At 41.3% G+C, this 20239-nt stretch overlaps 1 protein-coding gene across 1 annotated transcript; it reads left to right on the top strand.

Moving 5' to 3' along the window:
- Positions 1 to 1380: 1380 nt before the first annotated feature.
- On the top strand, positions 1381 to 16347 carry spit2 (Kunitz-type protease inhibitor 2). Its single transcript, NM_001140063.1, is given in 8 exon segments — positions 1381 to 1886; positions 1889 to 1919; positions 10213 to 10281; positions 10472 to 10633; positions 10748 to 10828; positions 11043 to 11213; positions 13786 to 13827; positions 15271 to 16347. Coding segments are annotated over 8 exon segments (1128 nt in total). The 5' UTR covers positions 1381 to 1508; the 3' UTR covers positions 15465 to 16347.
- The last annotated feature ends 3892 nt before the right edge of the window (positions 16348 to 20239 follow it).

Here is a 20239-nt window from a genome sequence, read left to right as displayed (position 1 = left end):
CTAGTGTAAAACAGTGGGGGTGAATGTAGTAGAGTGATGTTGTTCCCCTAGATTATGCAGTAAATTGCGCACAAGGACAGTTCAAGTAGGCCAGGTCAAGAGGGGATGTTAATAAGTTAATAACAATAATAATAATTCAATGTGTTTTCTTTATTTAATTACAGCAGCATAGTTAATGTTATTTTTCGGTGTACAAACATTTTTTGATATCTATATTGTAAATACACCTAATTGTAAAAGTTTGTATATTTTGGTTTGGTCCATCGCTGGTTATCCGTACTTACGTACCCTTTTATCGTTCTCTTTTGCCGGACCTTCAGCTAGCAAAGTGCCCGAGAGCTGTGACTGCACCGAGGGCTAACATATTGTGTGTTGTCTCTTCGTGTGCAGGTCGAATAAAAATGATTCTACCAACAGAATTCCAGTTGTGGCAGTGTCCTAAATAAAAATACACAACGCAGAACGAACAACGCTACATACCACTGGACATCAAGTTTATGGCAGAAGGGTAATGGTGACATCTTGTGGTATCTAAATAAAATGGATTCTCTATTGGGAGAGTGTAATGTTGACTACCTGTATTCAGGTATAGTATCTGTCAGTCTACGACAATAAAATAACTCAACTAGTGATTAGATTGAACGAATCCGAAGGCCTAACAATGGCTAAGTAAATATCTGATACGTCTGAATGTCACGCAAAAGTACATAGAGAAGGGACATTTTGAAAAAGTTCAACCTGACGTCACGCCCATAAGGACCCTTGGGGCGCTTCAGCAGGACGGAACGGGTTGGAACTTTCAGATAGAAATATGAACAAATAATCCTCTCTAGGTCATTAGGAATCTAGCCTGGTCTCTAGACGTAACATAGTAAATGTCAATCCGGGACACTCAAATTAGTATGACTACTTTGTAGCTACTTTGCAACTACTTAGCATGTTAGCTAACCCTTCCCCAACCCTTTAGCTAACCCTTCCCCTAACCTTAACCCCTGGCCAACATTAGCCAGCTAGCTAACATTAGCCACAACAAATTAGAATTCGTAACATATATGTTTAGCAAATTCGTAACGTATTGTACACTTTTAGAAAATTCATAACATATCATTTGAATTGTAATACGTAACATATCATACGACATGGATGGTGGACATCCAAAAATGAGTATACCATACGAAACGTAATATACTTGAATTGAATTTACCTACAGAATAATACGGAATGCTCTGAGACCAGGTTGAGGAGTCACATTGACTCTATTCACAACATTCATATCTGCAACGTTGGAAAACGTTTGGTGCCTGAACGTGGCCCTGTTTATTATTCAATGGGCGGGGAAAAGAGTACCTCGGCTACGGTGTATTCAAGACAAAGGGAAGTCGCTTCAACAGGGAAGTAGTTTAACCTACTTCTTATAGCCTGAGAGAAATTGCTACTTCGATCAATAAAAGCGTATTTGGAAGACGATTATTTACCTGGACGAAGGCTTTTACGAAACAACAACAACTATGAAACAGGCGTGGAGCTGTGGTGTACTGTTCCTACTGCTCGCGGTACCGGTCCGCGGTCAGTTGGACGAAGAGAAACAAGGATGCGCTTGGGATGTGGACACCAACCCCGACCAAGGTCTTGACCCAAAATCCCTTGAAGCTGGAGCCAGACATTTGGCTCACCTGCCGGAGATATCAGATAGCAAGGGGTGTCAGGATGCATGCTGCGGCAACCGGGACTGTCAGCTCGCGTTGATTGGAACCCCTGCGGATGGAACACCGGAGTGTTTTCTCGTCAGCTGCATGAAAGATGGAAAGGACGTCTGCGTGTTACAGTTCGATACACAGTTCAAGGTCTACCGCAAAAAGACTCAGCCCGAGACTACAAAAGTCGAAGGGCTGTTGTCCCCATTGTAGTCAACTCAACAGGTATGCATATTGGTCTTTAGGACAATGTAAATTCAGGTGCGTCATTGGCACTTCTAGGGACTGCTTTAGCCAAGTAACGTTAGGCTAGCCTAGGCTATATCAGCCCTTTGCCAATAGCCGATTTTTTTTGGGGGTGGGGGGGCAATATGGCTTATAAATTAGGGTCACGTGGCAGAGGACCATTCCACAGTTTTGGCCTGGTTTTGCAATAATTTTTTTACCTAAGGAGTCATAGTGTAAGTTAAGCACTCTAACAATTCAATATGACCTGGATTTTAAGCGCCTCAGTCAGTTTAAGTGAGAAAATGACTTGTGGACTACCACTGAAGTTTATACAGTTCTCTATTTGCTTCTTACAATAAATATGAACCCAGTAGCGACCTGTGCTCATTCTTCTGGATTTCATTCTCATTATTTCTAGATCGATCAATGGTGCTGTGTTTGCATCTCACATACGCCATGCACTGCTTTGCGTACAGTCATAAATTCGTAGCCAGGCCAGGTGCATTGGAGTTTACAGGAAGTTGTTGTTGTGTAGCAACTCCACCCAATTTCTCTGGCACGCACACTTACTTCCTGATAGGTGAGCTTTCATGGGGACAGATGTTGCTTTCACGACAACTGGGAACTCGGAAAACGTGGTCAAATTACGACGAAATTCGGAGGTCTAGTCTAGAAAGAGGCCCGAGTTCCCAAGTTGGATGAGAGTTAAACGTGTTTTCCCCGTCGGAGCTCGTTTTTTCCGAGTTCCCAGTTGTCTTGAACACTCGGAAGTCGGAGAGTTCCCACTTCGCAGTTGTTTTGAACGACGTAAGAGACTGGGTCAACCAGGTTTGTATGTGCACAACGGGATTGATTTGTGTAATCGGATGGAATGTTTTTCTGACGTGTAATCAAGTCGTGCTGAATGCAAATAATGTCCCAGAATATACATGGCTATAGTAATGTGTGCAAGGACACACAAACATGCCTACCGTACACAATGTCTCTCATTTGAAATGCTATGAAGCACATTTTGGTTTTGACTGTCCTATGTGTCCACCCTGCTCCATAGGTGTGGAGAGACTCGGGTTTCAGCTCTTTTTGTCCTGTTTTGTTTGTCCAGTCCAGCTCTCATGGTTTCACTCGGTATGTAAATCATAGGGAAATAAAAGCTTGAGAGACCTACAGTAGGCCTACTAACGAACTCCCCTCATCCCCTCCTAGAAAGGGGATTTTTCTTTGGCAGCTAGGCCCTCATCGTACATTTTATTTATACTTATATTATTTTGTATTGGTGTTTAATCAGATTTTCATCTTGACCGATGAAGTTCACGATTTACTACTCTTTGACTATAAAAATGGAACTTTTTAAGCATGTAATTTAGGTGACAAATGAAATGTTTCCTTGTGAATTGAGCTGATCATCGTGACCAGCTCAGTGTTAAACTATCGTTGGCTCTTTCCTCTTCGCACAGATAAGTGCGCATGCCCATGGTAGCGGGTTCCTCCTATACAACTCTATGCACAATGACGACGACTGAACAATTTTACGCAGTAAATTAAACATTTACTGGGAAAAACTGTGCCGATGCAAAGTTTGGTAACAGAATAAAACCGAGGGCTCTTTTACTGTAATTGTGTTACCCAAATTTGCATCTGCAGTTTTTCCAATGTTTTTTTTTTATTTACTGTGTAAATTGTTCAAAGTCATCGTTGTGCATAGTTTGAAGTCAATGGTTTTACATTTTTTTTGAGTGAGTGTAATTCTGTCACTGTGGAAATGCCCCGGGTTAAAAGACATGCCATGTTAGGGTTAAGTATGTTTTCTTGGTAATTAGGCCAACCTATTTTTTTTTTTCTCTACATCTTACATTTCCCCCTGCCCCAACTTTTATGTATTGTTGATCATTATTTAATGTGCATTTAATCTCCCAAAGTCATAACTCCTAAACTGGATTTGGCAGTACATGTTTTGTTTCAACTCAAATTGCCAAAACACAGAATGATTGTGTCAACACCTTTTTCAGCAGGCTTAACTAACTCTACCGCTTAGTGAATTCCCTTGTCTTTTTCACAGCAATCGGTAGTGGTTCTATTGTTGTTGCTTTGCTGTAGGGCAGGGATGAGCAACTTTGATGGGGGTGGGGGCCCAAAAAAATCGGAACTCATGGGCTAATTGAGTGACTGTCAGTGACTGACAAACAATAGAAAAACTGCTGATGCACAACCAAATTTCGATAGTGCATCTTGTGTATGCTACACTTAACAAAAATATAAATGCAACATGTAAAGTGTTGGTTTCATGAGCTGAAATAAAATATCCCAGAAATGTTCAATTTCTCTCATTTTGTACACTATTTTCTTTATATCCCTGTTAGTGAGAATTTCTCTTCTGCCAAAATAATCAATCCACCCGACAGGTGTGGCATATCAAGAAGCTGTTTAAATGGCATGATCATTACACAGGTGCACCTTGTGCTGTGGACAATAAAAAGACACTAAAATGTGCAGTTTTATCTTACAACACAATGCCACAGATGTCTCAGATTGTATGGCGTTGTGTGGGCGAGCGGTTTACTGATGTCAACATTGTGAACAGAGTGCCCCGTGGTGGTGGGGGTTACGGTATGGGCAGGCATAAGCTACGGACAACAAACACAATTGGGTCTGTACACAGTTCCTGGAAGCTAAAAAATGTCCCAGTTCTTCCATGGCCTGCGTACTCACTAGACATGTCACCCATTGAGCATGTTTGGGATGTGGGACAACATTCGGTCTACAATTTTAAAGTGAATTAAATTTGAGTCTCAGTGTAATTCTGTTACCTTGGAAAGTGTGAAGTTTTAACCTGCATGACTATGGTAGTTTACTGCATATACTGTTGTCCTTTAAAAAAATTGTCAAAATAGCATCTTCTCCATAAGGTCACAAGCCTTGTCAGTGGTCAGACACAGAGCATTAAGCCTCTTGAAATGGTAATCTACTGTTCAACAAAGTGTCCCACTCCAAATCACAGAAACCTCCACCACAGTGCACCCCATGGAGGGACAGGGAGACAGGCCAAAATTAATCTGTGGCTTGTGTTCAGACACACTCACTCCACTAGGGTCCTGGCAGCATCCTTAAGTTCTTCACATCAGTCCAGCAGGCTTCTAGTCCAACTCATGTCTATGTTTCCTACTTTATGAGTAGCCTACTGAAAATAGAATTTATGGCTGTCCCCGACCAAAAATATATATATAATATATATTTTGGTTATCTGTTCTTTTGACCAATCGAATTGCATCTACTGTATATGCATTGAGCTTTTCTGATGCTTTAAGGGAACTGTTTGACAAAACAATGAAGACACACATGACTAAAGGCAGTCCAACCGCAATTGATTTGATTGTGCCGTCTGACTCAGAAAAAAAAGACAGCGAGAGACTGTGTGACTAGCACCTGTTGTCTCTCTCCTCCCTGCTGCAGCGACCGCCACAGAACATCAATGTACAGCGCTGTGCGTGTTGCTGAAGCTGCAACATAATTACAGCCATTTCTAACTGAAAACTTACCTTACCGAAATCCCTAATTTGTTTCGCATTTACGTGACCAATAGGACCTATAGCATATCATAAACACATCGATAAATTGGTTAAAATAAAAAATTGACAAATACTGGAGATCAAGAAGAATAAGGTATGGAGCCGGCTCTGTGTGCATTCTAGGCCTATGTGTACCAAACGGGTGCTGTTGGATTAGAAAATAATTTTTCTGACTGTTTGGAACAATGTAAACAACACTAAATAAATTGTAAGCGTGCCAGAGTTTCTAGTAAAGCCTGCATTACAGCGAAGACTAAACAGTCTCATTCATTCATGAATGCAATTTCCGAAATGGAACGGTTTAGGCCTATTTATTGTTTAACGCTAATTATTCAATGGTCGCTTTGTTTTATTTAACTTAAACGCTTGATTGCATTTCACGTCATGAATGACTTGTGATGACATGAACAAATAAATGATTGATACTGTAGCCTATATAAGTATTGAAATATAGGCCTAAGTAAATTATGGTATTAAAACTAAATCAGGATGTGCTCTTAGGGCTACAGCTCAACGGTGGTTATACAAGGCTGCTATACTAAGCTTACTAATGATAATGACATGATCATAAAAGTAATAACAATAAGGAGATCAAGGAGGATGATTATTATTATTATAGACTATCAACCAAAAACTCAAACAGGGAACAGAAGCTGGATCTGTCTTATACTAATATACAGTGCATTCTGAAAGTATTCAGACCATTCACTTTATCCACAAATTGTGGAGCTTACCAGTCAAATGTTTGGACACACCTACTCATTCCAGAGTTTTTGTTTATTTTTACTGTTTTCTACATTGCAGAATAATAGTGAAGACATCAAATCTATGAAATAACACATATGGTATCATGTAGTAACCCAAAAAAATGTTAAGATTCTTCAAAGTAGCCACCCTTTACCTTGACAGCTTTGCACACTCTTGGCATTCTCTCAACCACCTTCATGGGGTAGTCAACTGGAATGCATTTCAATTAACAGGTGTGCCTTGTTAATTTGTGGAAATAATTTTCTTCTTAATGGGTTTGAGCCAGCCAGTTATGTTGTGACAAGGTAGGGGTGGTATACAGAAGATGGCCCTATTTGGTAAAAGACCAAGTCCATGTTATGGCAAGAACAGCTCAAATAAGCAAAGACCAACAACAGTCCATCATTACTTTAAGAAATGAAGGTCAGTCAATCTGGAACATTTTCAAGAAGTTTCTTCAAGTGCAGTCGCAAAAACCATCAAGCTCTCATGAGGACTGCCACAATTAACTCAGGTCATTTTTAAAGGCTCAGTTGGAACAATACAACAGAACCAGGGCCATTTAATGTGAGTCTCAACTACTAAGCTAGTTAGTTTGACATCACCCTTTTGAGGTGTAGAGTGTTTGTCATGAGTGTGTCGTGAGCATAGCTAGTGTTATGATTGTTTGAGCTTACTCTATACCAAACCGGTTAAGCGACCTCTAGACAATGAGATTAACTGCATTTTTCACAAGGGTTGGCTTGAGCCGTGCTCTACAAAGTCTCACATCATAATAAACTGTTCACGGTCAGGCTCTTGCAGTTGGAGCTAATGTGTATATATCTGATCATATCTGTGCTGTGTCTATTGTCGCTCAGGCTTACTTCCACGAACATCCAATTAACCTCTTCTCTGGTTCCTTTGGGTCATGTGAGCCTTCTGGCATTGTGTTTTCCAAATTCTTATTGGACTAGTAGAAAATGTCTTGCCAAAGAATCTAGCATATTTTTTTTTTTTTTTTATATAAAAAATATTCATTGATGTCTGCAGAAAGAATGGAGTGTCTCTTGGTTATTGAACTACAGTAAATAAATTGGATTTATTCCCTGTAACACAATTACGGTAACGGAATTTCATCATGGGTCCTTGAGCTGTACTACACAGAAATGCATAATTATGGATATGAATGTAATTCTCTTCATAGTGACGTATCCTAAATAGGTAAACGAAGGTAGAAATCTGCAATATCCATTTTTTTGGCATATTTGGGTCTTATTCTAAACACTGGCTATTATTTTAATGAGCTCCGCCCTCAAACAAGACAAAATGTGGTTGGACCGGACCAAATCTGAACCAATTGTAGACGTCTGTTTTTATAAGTTTGGACATCAAAGTACAGCACAGTACAGTGTGCATGGTCAAAGAGCTCTATTTTTATGTCATCCAACAAATGTAAACGTCTGGAGCTTGCTAAATGGCATTGGCACTTGGATTTAAACCAGTGATATGGTCAGATTGCATGAAAATAGAACTCTTTGGCCACGCACACCAGTGGTGGGTTTAGTGTCAATAAGGATGCATGAGAAGAAAATAACGCCATACCTACTGTAAAATATAGTGGTGGATCGTTGTTATGGGTCTATTTTGCTTCCATTGGTCCTGGGGCCCTTGTTAAGGTCAACGGCATCATGAACTTTACCAAGTACCAGGACATTTTAGCCCAAAATCTGTTTTTTTCCGCCCGTAGACTGAAGCTTGGCCGCAAGTGGATCTTCCAGCAAGACAATATCCCCAAGCGCACATGAAAATTGTTAATTGACCACAAAATAAACATTTTGCAATGGCCATCTCAGTCTCTGGATTTGAATCCCATTGAAGAACCACAGACGCCTAAAGTCCTCAACTGGCAGCTTCATTAAATAGTGCCTGCAAATCACCAGTCTCAACGTCAACAGTGAAGAGGCGACTCCGGGAAGCTGGCCTTTTAGGCAGAGTTGCAAAGAAAAACCATATCTCAGACTGGCCAATAAAAAGAAAAGATTAAGATGGGCAAAAGCACAGACACTGGACAGAGGAGCTCTGCCTAGAAGGCCAGCATCCCGGAGTTGCTTCTTCACTGTTGACGTTGAGACTGGTGTTTTGTGGATACTATTTAATGAAGCTGCCAGTTCAGGACTTGTAAGGCGTCTGTTTCTCAAACTAGGCACTCTAATGTACTTGTCCTCTTGTTCAGTTGTGCACCGGGGCCTCCTACTCTTTCTCTTCTGTTTAGAGCCCCCCAAAAAATGTAATACTTTCTGAAGGCTCTGCTGGTCTCACTAAGTAGGGCTGGGTAATATGGCCTTAAAATCATATATATTTTTCCAGACTTATGGTCGATTCAAGATGCAGTGCATTTGGGAAGTATTCAGACACCTTCCCATTTTCTTACATTACAGCCTTATTCTGAAATGGATTAAATACATTTTCCCCTTATCAATCTACACACAATACCACATAATGACAAAGCGAAAACTCAACAAATAAAAAAATATTTACATAAGTATTCAGACCCTTTACTCAGTACTTTGTTGAAGCACCTTTTTAGCAGCGATTACAGCCTTGAGTCTTCTTGGGTATGACACTACAAACTTGGCACACTTGTATTTGGCGAGTTTTTCCCAGTCTTCTCTGCAGATCCTCTCAAGCTCGGTCAGGTTGGATGGGGAGCTTTGCTGCACAGCTATTTCCAGGTCTCTCCAGTGATGTTCTATCATGTTCAAGTCCAGGCTCTGGCTGGGCCACTCAAGGACATTCAGAGACTTGTCCCGAAGCCACTCCTGCGTTGTCTTGGCTGTGTGCTTAGGGTTGTTGTCCTGTTGGAAGGTGAACCTTCACCCCAGTCTGAGGTCCTGAGCAGTCTGGAGCAGGTTTTCATCAAGGATCTCTCTATACTTGGCTTTGTTTATCTGTCCCTCGATCCTGACTAGTCTCCCAGTCCCTGCCGCTGAAAAACATCCCCACAGCATGACGCTTCCACCACCGTGCTTCATTGTAGGGTTGGTGGCAGGTTTCTTCCAGACGTGACTTTTAGCATTCAGGCCAAAGAGTTCAATCTTGGTTTCATCAGACCAGAGAATCTTGTTTTTCATGGTCTGAGAGTCTTTAGGTGCTTTTACTGAGGAGTGGCTTTCGTCTGGAAGTCACTTCTGTTGTTAATTTTTAATACATTTGTAAACATTTCTAAAAACTTGTTTTTCGCTTTGGCATTATGCGGTATTGTGTGTATAGATTAATGAGGGGGAAAAATGTATTTGATACATTTTAGAATAAGGTTGTGATGTAACATGTGGAAAAAGTAGAGGGGGATGAATACTTTCCGAATGCACTATGTGCGTGCATACATACATACATGCATGCATGTTCAATATGGTAGTTATTGCATTTATTGTCTGTTTATAAAGTTTACAAGCTATAATTTAAAGTTTAATATCTTCAACTTCTCAGATTCAGTTTTCAAATTCAGTTCTCTAATTCAGTTCTCTAAATTCAGATTAAAAACCAGAGGCAACATCCTGGTACTTTGACAGATGGGAAGGATAAGACCAAAAAGACAACATGAGAACAAGCGGACATAAATGAAAATTTAAATAAAATAAAAAACTGGTTCTTGTGATACAGGCATTTGGAATATTGTGCAAAAACAAACTTCTTGCCCAGCCCTAACTCCTAGGCATGCTCTGAATCCTGAATATGTGCATTTTGTTACTATGAAGATTAGCTAAATAAATTTGTCTTGACACATTGCATCATTGGTTAATAACAGGGAAGCTGATCTCTGATTCGCTGAGATTATTTTGCTATGCCAAAAGCAGAAGTACGGGCCTATTCAAGTACACTGGCTGGGAAGCATGTGATTTTTACGGCACAAAGGTCAACATACTGTATCCACGGTGACAGTGTAGCGTGGGATCACTGTAATTCAAACATGTTTGACTAATGTTAAAATGGGTCCCTAGCTGCCAGTTCTGAGGATCCTGCCAGTTCTAAGGATCTCCTTCCCAAGATGACATCAGATGACTTTATCGGCAAGTTGTCTATTTTTCTCACTCCTGTTTCTTTTTATTCCTGTTGTCTTCCCTTCCCTGTAAATTTAAATTGATAACTCTCCTAACTGTGTTTAGTGAATGATATGCTCTCTCTCCTTCCTATTCTCAATCTGTCACTTCCTGTTTTAGTAGTGCTGACCTTCAAACTTTTATTCTCCTGTCCAATTAGAGCTGTGCCAGGCCAGTCCAGAAACGGGGCCGTGCCGCGCCTCCCTTCGCCACTACTACTACGACAGCTCCACCGGCGCCTGCCAGCCCTTCACCTACGGAGGCTGCCTTGGCAACAAGAACAACTATGATACCGCCGAGAGGTGCCTCGCCACCTGCACAGGTGCTCGTCAACCTCCCCCTCTCTGACACTACTCACCTCCCACCAACCCCAACAGGCCTCCCCACCCAGCAACCCCTCCCTCTCTGACATTGACTTATTTTTGTATCTTTCCAGTGACCGTCATCCCTGGCTCTAAGGGAAGGAAAGGGTCTGGTGCAAACAAACCTACAGATGAAAAGCGCATTGAATATAAAGGTAACTGGATAGAGGACATATATTTCTGCAGTATGGCTTTTGGCTAGCTCCTTTATGTTGAGTTTCAGTGTAAACCATTCCTCCTGCACAGTGTAGTTAGCTGTTCTGGATTCAGTCTCAAACATGTCCTTCCTGATGTGATTGCCTTTTTCACAAGTTGAGGTTATCAGGTTTGAGATCAGTTCTGATTGTCCCCTGCTCCTCTCCTCCACAGATGCTTGCATGGTGGCCTCGGACTCGGGCCCTTGCCGTGCTGCCTTCACTATGTTCTACTTCGACCACAGCACTAGCTCCTGCCAGTATTTCATCTACGGTGGCTGCAAAGGAAACAACAACCGTTACCTCACACTGGACGACTGCATGGCCCGGTGCACTGGAGAGGACGGTAAGGATGGACTGCATTTCAGCGATATGACAAATAGGATGATAATATAAATTGTGTGGTTATGGGAGTGATTTTAAGTTGGCTTTTCAGCCTTCTCACAGAGTTCAAAATCCCCCTTGGGAATGTTTCACATTTTGATGCGTGACAAAGTGATTGAAATGGATTTCGTTGGGATTGTTTTTGTCATTGATCTACACAAAATACTTCATGATGTCAAAATGAAAAGAAAATTCGACAAATGTTTACACATTAATATAAATATTTACCACTTTGTTTAGGCAAGCATACATTAGTTCAGGAGTAACATTTGGCTTAACAAATCACATAATAAGCTACATGGACTCACTCTGTGTGAAATAATGAGGGTAGACCTGATTTTGTTTTATGACTAACCCTTCCTCTGTCCCCCATACACACACAAAGACCAGGGAGCTTTTCAATAGCTTCATAAAGAAAGAAGGGCAGTGATTGGTAGACTGGTAACAATAACAAATGTAATGTCTCTTTAACATGGTCAAGTTAATAATTATGCTGTGGAGGATGTATTAAAGCCATCCAGACACAACAAAGAACCAGTAGTCTTTCCGAACTGAGCTGCAGGATAGGAAGGAAATGTCGCCATGAGGCCATTGGTGATAAAAAAAAAAGTAATAGTCACCTAATTTTCTTTTAAACATTAAATCCATTATGTGGTTGAATTCTGTAACACGGAATAAAACAATGAACAAGTCTTACGGTGGTAGTGACTTCCCATGACTGCTTATCACTTATTAACCAACAGTTATACACAACAAATATTTTATAAAAATAGTTGTGTGAATTACATTGTTTTATTCGATGACTTTATTTCATTCCAAGTCATCTCTTCTCTATAGAGCTGCTGTCTTGACAACGTCAGTATTTTAGTAATTCTTCAAAGTAAATAAGCATACTTTCATGACTGCTGAATACCAATGCTTTGCGAAGCAACTGCTCTCTATGTATCCCCTCTCAATCCCCACGTTCTTGTCTCTTACATAGCAGGCGTAAAAGAAACAGACCGGACAAGTAGCAATGGATTATGGTCAATGTAGTTAGTTTATCACAGAAAACGTGATACTTTTGTAGAACATTGGTCCGTTGAAAACATTGCACAGTTCGTGCATGATCATATTTATATCTAGAGCAACTGCAGCGCAATAGGATGGCTCAAACCCGAAAATGAGTTCTCTGGTTCGTTCAGCCATTCCTATAGGGAAAGAACAGGGTTTAGGGATAAACTCCAAAAATAAGGTCTGAGGTTAACACCGGCTTAGGAGATCTTTATACGTTTTGTTCTATGACATAATATCCATAGGTTAACGTGACATTTTATGAATTATGAGAAATCCACAGCGACATTAGATGATGACGATTATCTCATAGAACAAAACGTATAAAATCTCCTAAGCTTGTGTTTGCAACACATTTATTTCCACATAGGCTTTGTCCAGCTAACCATGACGGAGTTGAGGCGTCCCTATGCTTCCCCCCCTCCCGAAACAATTCAGAAGAGTTTGTGTAGTTTTATGACATTTTGCAACGTTTTGGACTTCAGTGAGGTTTTTTTCGGCTGTTGGGGCACATTTATTTTCTGGAGGCAAGTCGAAGTTTGGAGACCAAGTTAACACCCTTTCGTCGGTGATTTGTCAACAGCAGAGGTTCTTCAATAAAGTCTTTGTTGTCATTCAACGAGAAACAACTCGTTTTCATGCACATCTTTTCATTCAAAAATACTGCACCAAACATCTTGGTTAGATGTAAAATTGCGCGACTAAAATCTCGACAACGTCAAAATGAATGACAGATTTTTTGTTGTTGTTGAGTAGTCTTTGATTAATTCTGACTTGAGGAAGTGACTACAGTCTCAAAATGGACAAACAGTACTATTGCTGCTTTTTTTCAAGTTTTTCAAGCGAAGGTCTTTTAAGGAAGTATGCAAGCACACCCGTTCGGTTTGGCTAAATGGAATTCTAATTGAAATGTTGTTCAATTAGTTAAAAAAAAAAACGACATATCAGTTAATCGCTAGGCACTAAACCATGATAATCACCTAAATAACAGACTGAAAAGAATATGAATATTTCAAAACATGCATTAAAGTAATACTGCAAAAAACAGCAAAGGAACAAAGTTTTTTTGCCTAAATACAAAGCCTCATGTTTGGGGAAAATCCAACAGCACACGTCACTGAGTAACTGCCGCCTTATTTTGAAGCACGGTGGTGGCTGCATCATGGCATGGGTATGCTTGACATTGGCAAAGACCGGGAAGCTTTTCAGCATAAAATAAATGGGATGGAGCTAAGTACAGGCAAAATCCTAGAGTTCAGTATGCTTTACACCAGACACTGGGAGAGGAATTCACCTTTCCCACTTGGAGACAATGAAATGTGAGCATTCAATGCCTGCGCTCCCATTCCAACACCAAATTGAATATTCATGGTCTTCAGACTTTCAATAGTCAAGTCAACAAGATGGAATTTGGAAGGATGTTCACGTGAGGCAAGGATGTAGTGATATTTTTCTCTTTTCTGATTCCATCCTTTTCACAGGCGAGCATGGGCAACACAATGGCCGTAACCGCATGACACCAGGTAAGCTAACCTTCCTTAAGTTCTAGGCTGGCTGTGTGGTTTAAAGGGTTGTGTTCCACCGGGTGTGATATAGCAGCACTTAACAGTTCTGAATACAACTTCAGGAGAGTCTCTAAAGAGGTTTGGGATTCAACTTTTTTTTTGGGGGGTGGGGGGGGGGGGGGGGGGTGGGGGGGGGGTGTAGTATGTGAACTTGGCTTGTGCGAGTCGGAATGGCTCCTAGGAGCAGGAGCCCATCTCCTATTTCTGCAGCTTGAGGTACAAGTACAACCCCTGGACAGAACGCTAGTCTATCGCAGGGCATTACCACCAGTCTATCTCCTTAATGCTGAGTGCCTCAGGTCCCATTTGTACAGTCTTTGGTATGATCCAGCCGGGGATCCAACTCCAAACCTTTCAATCTGAGGGCGGACACTAACCACAAGCCACTGAGTTGGTCTCATTGAGAAAATGAGACACTTATAAACAACACCACGTGATGTGAAACCAAAGAGCGATAACGAACAACCGATACATTCACTGAGAATATACTGTGTAGAAAACCATTAGGAACACCTTTCTTTTGCCTCAATTCGTCAGGGCATGGACTCTACAAGGTGTCAAGTGTTCTACAGGGATGCTGGCCCATGTTGAAGCTAATGCTTCTCATAGTTGTCAAGTTGGCTGGTCGGCCTTTGGGACCGTTCTTGATACACAAGGGAAACTGTTGAGCGAGGAAAAACCCAGCAGTGTTTCAGTTCTTGATACTCAAACGGTGTGCCTGGCACCTACTACCATACCCTCTTCAAGGCACTTAAATCTTCTGTCTTGCCCATTCAGCCTCTGAATGGCACACACACACACAAGCCATTTCGCAATTGTTTCGAGGCTTAAAAATCCTTCTTCTTTAACCTGTCTCCTCCCCTTCATCTACACTGATTTTGAAGTGGATTTATTGGCCAATAAGGGATCATAGATTTCACCTAGTCAGTGGAAAGTGCTGGTGTTCATAATGTTCTGTATACTCCCCTATGTATTTATTTGGACAGTGAAGCTACAACTTTTGGATTTGAGATCAAATGTTTCAGCGACAGTACAGACAGAATGTCACCTTTTTGAGGCTATTTTCATACATACAGTGCCTTCGGAAAGTATTCAGATCCCTTCACTCTGCTTCAACAGAGTACTGAGTAAAGTGATTTAAAAAATAAAAATGTATTCAATTTGTCCAAATACTTTTATAGCACCTTCAAATGGGAGGACTAGATACATAAAGTGATTTAAGTGGTAAAACGGGTATTTATGAAAATACCCTCAAATAAAATATCTGTACTATTGCCTCATGAAACATTTGATCCAAAATCCTGGAGTATAGAGCCAAATTAAAAGTTTTAGCTTCACTGTCCAAATAAATATGTAGGGGAGTGTCCTTAATAAATAAATGCGTCCCTCCTTCCCCTCCAGCGTTCTTCCTGGTGGCTACGCTGGCAGTGATTTCAGCCCTGATCCTGGTGGGTCTGATCCTCATCACCATCCGGCGCTCCAGGCTGCAGCATGACCACCACCTCCTCAGCGACAAGGACCTGCTCCCCTACGAGCAGCTGTCTGAGGAGCAGCTGTCCGAGGACGAGCTCCCCAAAGTGAGCACCGTACCATAAGGAGGGAGCCCCTCCCGCTCCTGCAGAACACTATGGAGCCACTGTCACCTCACTCCACTGTCACTTTCCATTCTAAATATCACTCACCCGGAATGCCTGCATCTGCTGATTTGTCAAGGGATATATTCATATACAATGGGAAAGTGTTAATTCGTTAATTGTGGCTTTTTGTCCGAATAGCCACTGTACTAATTACTTAGATAAATTGAACACCTGGGAGGTGTTTCGGCCAGGGTTTGACGTTTTAGTGAGTGATTTAGACTGTGCTTGACTTTTTCAGATCGTAGTGAATTTCTGCGGCTGTCATTTACTTTTGTTTATTTAAAAGGCTGAAAATTTGACGGGCAGTCTCCCGGTCACAGATTAAGCCTAATCCTGGAGTAAAACACCAACTCAATGGAGAATCTCCATTTAAAATGCTTTTTAGTTCAGGATTAGGCACGTCAATGTGTGTCTGGGAAACCTCACCTGAATGTGGTTTTAAAACCCTTTGTGACCTTTGCTTTAGTTAATGAACGAACTGCTATTCTATGCAATCTTTTACCTGTGACATGTTATTTTGTACGCCTATATTCAGTGGCAAAATTGCCTTTTTAAATCAAAATATAATAAAGTAAATTTTAATGAATGACTAAAATATGTAATTCAACATGTTTTACTTACAATTTAAATCTTAAACGTGACATGGATGACATGACCATTATTTTTCATGACTTACACTAATACCAAACACTTATCACCTCCATATTGAATGTAAATGTTCAGTGGCTTATTGTGGGCTTTGCTGTTCTACTTGTAATTCAGCAGAGAGATGGATGATGTCAACAGTGCATCCTCTGTATTAACTACTGAATGCATTTAATAAAGAAAATTGCCGAATGTCTCTTTTATAAAGCAAATTCTGTACAATGCAGTGCAAAGTGCTTCACGTACATAATGACTAAAACATAATACATTTATAAATGAGTACATAGATAAATGAAGATGGTAAAACAGTAGACAATTGAAAGTGCCCTAGGTAAAAGGTATGAGCTTTTCTTAATGTCAACAGTTTGTCAACTCGCCCTCATCTGCATGTTTTACTAGAGATTGGAGAGGACAGGGCTGGAGTTTTTCTTACCTCTAGAGGGCAGAAGTGACCATGATACATACCAGTGGTGGAAAAAGTACCCAATTGTCATACTTGAGTAAAAGTAAAGATACCTTAATAGAAAATGACTCAAGTAAAAGTCACCCAGTAAAATATTACTTGAGTTAGTCTAGAAGTATATGGTTTTAAGTATACTTAAGTATCAAAAGTAAAAGTATAAATCATTTCAAATTCCTTCTATTAAGCAAACCAGACGGCACCATTTTCTTATTTTTTACATTTACGGATAGCCAGGGGCACACTCCAACATTCAGACATAATTTCCAAATGAAGCATGTGTGTTTAATGAGTCCTCCAGATCAGAGGCAGTAGGATGATCAGGGATATTCTCTTGATAAGTGTGTGAATTAGACCATTTTCCTGTCCTGCTAAGCATTCAAAATGTAATGAGTACTTTGGGTGTCAGGTAAACTGTATGGAGCAAAAAGTACATTATTTTCTTAAGGAATGTAGTGAAGTAAAAGTTGTCAAAAATATAAATAGTAAAGTACAGATACCCCAAAAACCTACTTAAGTAGTACTTTAAAGTATTTTTACTTAAGTACTTTACACCACTGATACACACTCAGGATCTTCCTGGTGAAGAAACTAGACTGATATTTGAGGGCGCTCTTTAAACTGACCCTATTAGTACATTTTACGTGAAGTTTTTTTCTACATCAAAACATCCTATTCAGAATGATCATAGTAGAGTAGGTTCTTAAATGCCATTTGTATTTCACTATCAATTTATCCCTTTGCACATTTCGTCGCCATGCAAAAAAGCTCATAACCTCTTAGTTTATTTTGATGGGGTGAGTTGTTTTGTATTAATTGCAGAAATGGGCTAAACATTTTCATTCCGATTTTGAAAATGACCTAGCTAATTGAGCAAACTTAATTCTGTATGAATTGGTTCCAGGCCTGGGAAATGGTTAGTGATAAAGTAGGTAGCCTACTACAGAGGCTGTGGAGTGGGTGTGGTTCTGTGCTGTGTTCCTGGCTCTTTCTCAATTCATTTATCTCGATTGAGATAGCGCCCCCCCCCCCGCCAGTTCACCTTCCTCTCCTGTTCTTTTCTGCTGAAGAGACTCAATACGAAGCAGCTGGCCTCCTTGTCGTTGTGTCCTTGGGTACTAAAGTCCTCTGCTTTCGCTGAGCTCTAAAATAAGGCCCCGAAGACAAAATGATTAGCTCATTTCCGAACCATGTAAATCCAACTTCTCCTCCCGCAAACACACACACGCAATCACACTCTCATTATTAGTCAATGAGATTCAAACTCATTTCCATAAACAGTCAAACAGAGTGATCCTTCTAGTTGTGCCCTGGCTCTGACACAAAACGTTGAGGTAACTGACGATCAAAGAGGATGGTGGGGGTAGGAGGAGAGGGGGATAGATAGAGAAACCAGAGAGAAAGTACAGGGGAGTGTTAGCGATAAGGATGTTGGGTAGAGCAGAGAGACTTCAAAAGCAGAACTCCAACAGCGCAGCATGGGGGATAATGTTTATAGAGAGCCTGTAACCCTCACTCACTGTCTGAAAGCAGATACTCTGGACACTGCCCACCCCTATAACTCTCACTGACTGTCCAAGGTAAGTCCATAGGACACTGTCAGCCCTGCTTCTACAGTCTAATCCTTCTCTTCTCTCCACAGCGTGCTCCCAGGCCTGTAACCTATAACTCTCCTCCTGCAGTTCCAGTGGTGTGCATTATGCAGGGCTTTGTTTGGCCCGGTGTGTACTCTGGCCTTGGCAATCTCTCTCAGTGTTGTTGTCAGTGCCTTTGGTCATCTGTTTTCCATCCGGTGTTGGTGTAATTGTGCTTATTTAGCAAGACACCCCCTCTCCTCCTTAGCCCCTAACCCCCCACCCCCTTTACACCTCTACCACTCACCAGCTGCCTGCAAATTTGAGGGATGCTCTGCATTCCTGGGGCATGAGTGTGAGTGTGGTCCCCCCCTTTTTTCCCTTTCTCCAACAAAAATTCTGACCTGTGTGTGTGTTAGGGTGTGTGTGTCAGGAAGTTATAGATGGTGTGTTTGTCTGTTTGGTATTATGGCAAGGAAAAGTGAGTGAGTTTGTGTGTTTATGTGTGAGTAAGCTCTTCATTCTGAAAGACACCTCAGTCTGTCCCCCCCCCCCCCCCCCCAGCAGGGTAGGACCTGTAACAGGGGGCCAGTTCACCCCTGGTACTCCCCCTCTCCTCAAGCCCGCTCCCACCCATCACCTCATCTTTAGCAGGCTGATGACAGAGCCCTGAAACTCCACAGAGCCAACCACAGAAACTGACCCCAAATCAGCCATGCCAGAGACGAGGAACAGAGGCGAGGAAGAGAGAGGGAAGGAAGGAAGGAAGTTATCAAAGGAACGAATTAGAGTGAGCAAGAGTTGGAGAGGTTATGGTGTGATAATAGAAAAGAGTAAGAGACAAAAAGGGAGGAAAGAGAAAGGGAATGTGAGGAAAAGCGAGAGAAAGAAAGTATTGAGGTGAAAGCCAGGAAGAATACTTCTCCACTAAGTATGATGTCATGACTTTGGCTCTCTAGAGCGTGGAGGGAAGGTCCTAAAGGGAAGTTGATATCTTGGTAGAAAAGGGGACTGAAATCCGAGTGACCCCGAGTAAAATTGAAAGCAGTTGCGAATCCTCTGGAGGGCCGAAGTGTTTGCGATCCAGACTCCGCTCCCAGTTCCCACGACACCAAGCGACCTCCACTTCTCTTTTTTTCTCCACTTCCCCTCTATTTTCTCTTTCTTTCTCTCATTCTTTCGTTGGTCCCCATGCCTATAAATGGGAAGTCTGGTGGCATTTTGGACCGTTGGTGATGACCAGTCACACTTAAAAAGGCAAAACGAAGAGGGGGATGGGTTCACTGGGTTGGAGTGGAAGACGCTTATAAAAAGCGACCTTGAGAATGATAAAATGGCTATGAAATGGAAAAAGGTTTTGGTGGATGGTTTAGGAGATGGTGAGGTGGCTAGACTACACCATGTCCTTTGACCCCTCTTTTCCTCCAAACACTTCCTGGTATGTGGCTCTATTTCGCTGATGATTTTGATTTGTGAAAGTGTGAGAGAAAAACCGAGAGCAGTATGATGATAGAGGGAATGTGTGGAGGAGGGAAAGTGTTGTAAAAGACATATGTTGGGCAAAGTGTTGATGGGTTTATACATGTTTGTAAGTCGAGGCCATGAGAACCTCTCAGGCCATGAGAACCTCTCAAGCATAAAACAAGATTGACAAGATACAAGATATGTTATGTAGTGTTAATATAATAATAACAATATATAACATTTAGCAGAAGCTTTTATCCAAAGCGACATACATTTTACGTATGGACACTGGGAATCGTACCCTCAATCCTGCTGTTGCAAGTGCCATGCTCTACCAACTGAGTCAATGATGGGGAAGTGTTGTGTATGGGTATTTAGTCTATTTAACAGTATCCATGTTAAATATGTGGCTACATCTGTATGAAGAGGTACGTACTGTGTATGTTCTCCCAACCTCTTCATAACCATAACAAATATTGGTCTTTCTTTTAATGCAGAGTGTAATGCAGACTGTAAATGCCGCCAGACTACCTGTTACATCAGGGATACGTTTATAACCTATTGTTACCTTGAGATGAAGACCAAATGGC

Source organism: Salmo salar, chromosome 20 (genome assembly GCF_965601325.2).
Source record: "Salmo salar chromosome 20, fSalSal1, whole genome shotgun sequence".
NCBI classification, from domain to species: domain Eukaryota; kingdom Metazoa; phylum Chordata; class Actinopteri; order Salmoniformes; family Salmonidae; genus Salmo; species Salmo salar.
The sequence above is the reverse complement of the archived record's forward strand: the minus strand, read 5'-3'. Positions and strand labels throughout refer to the sequence as shown.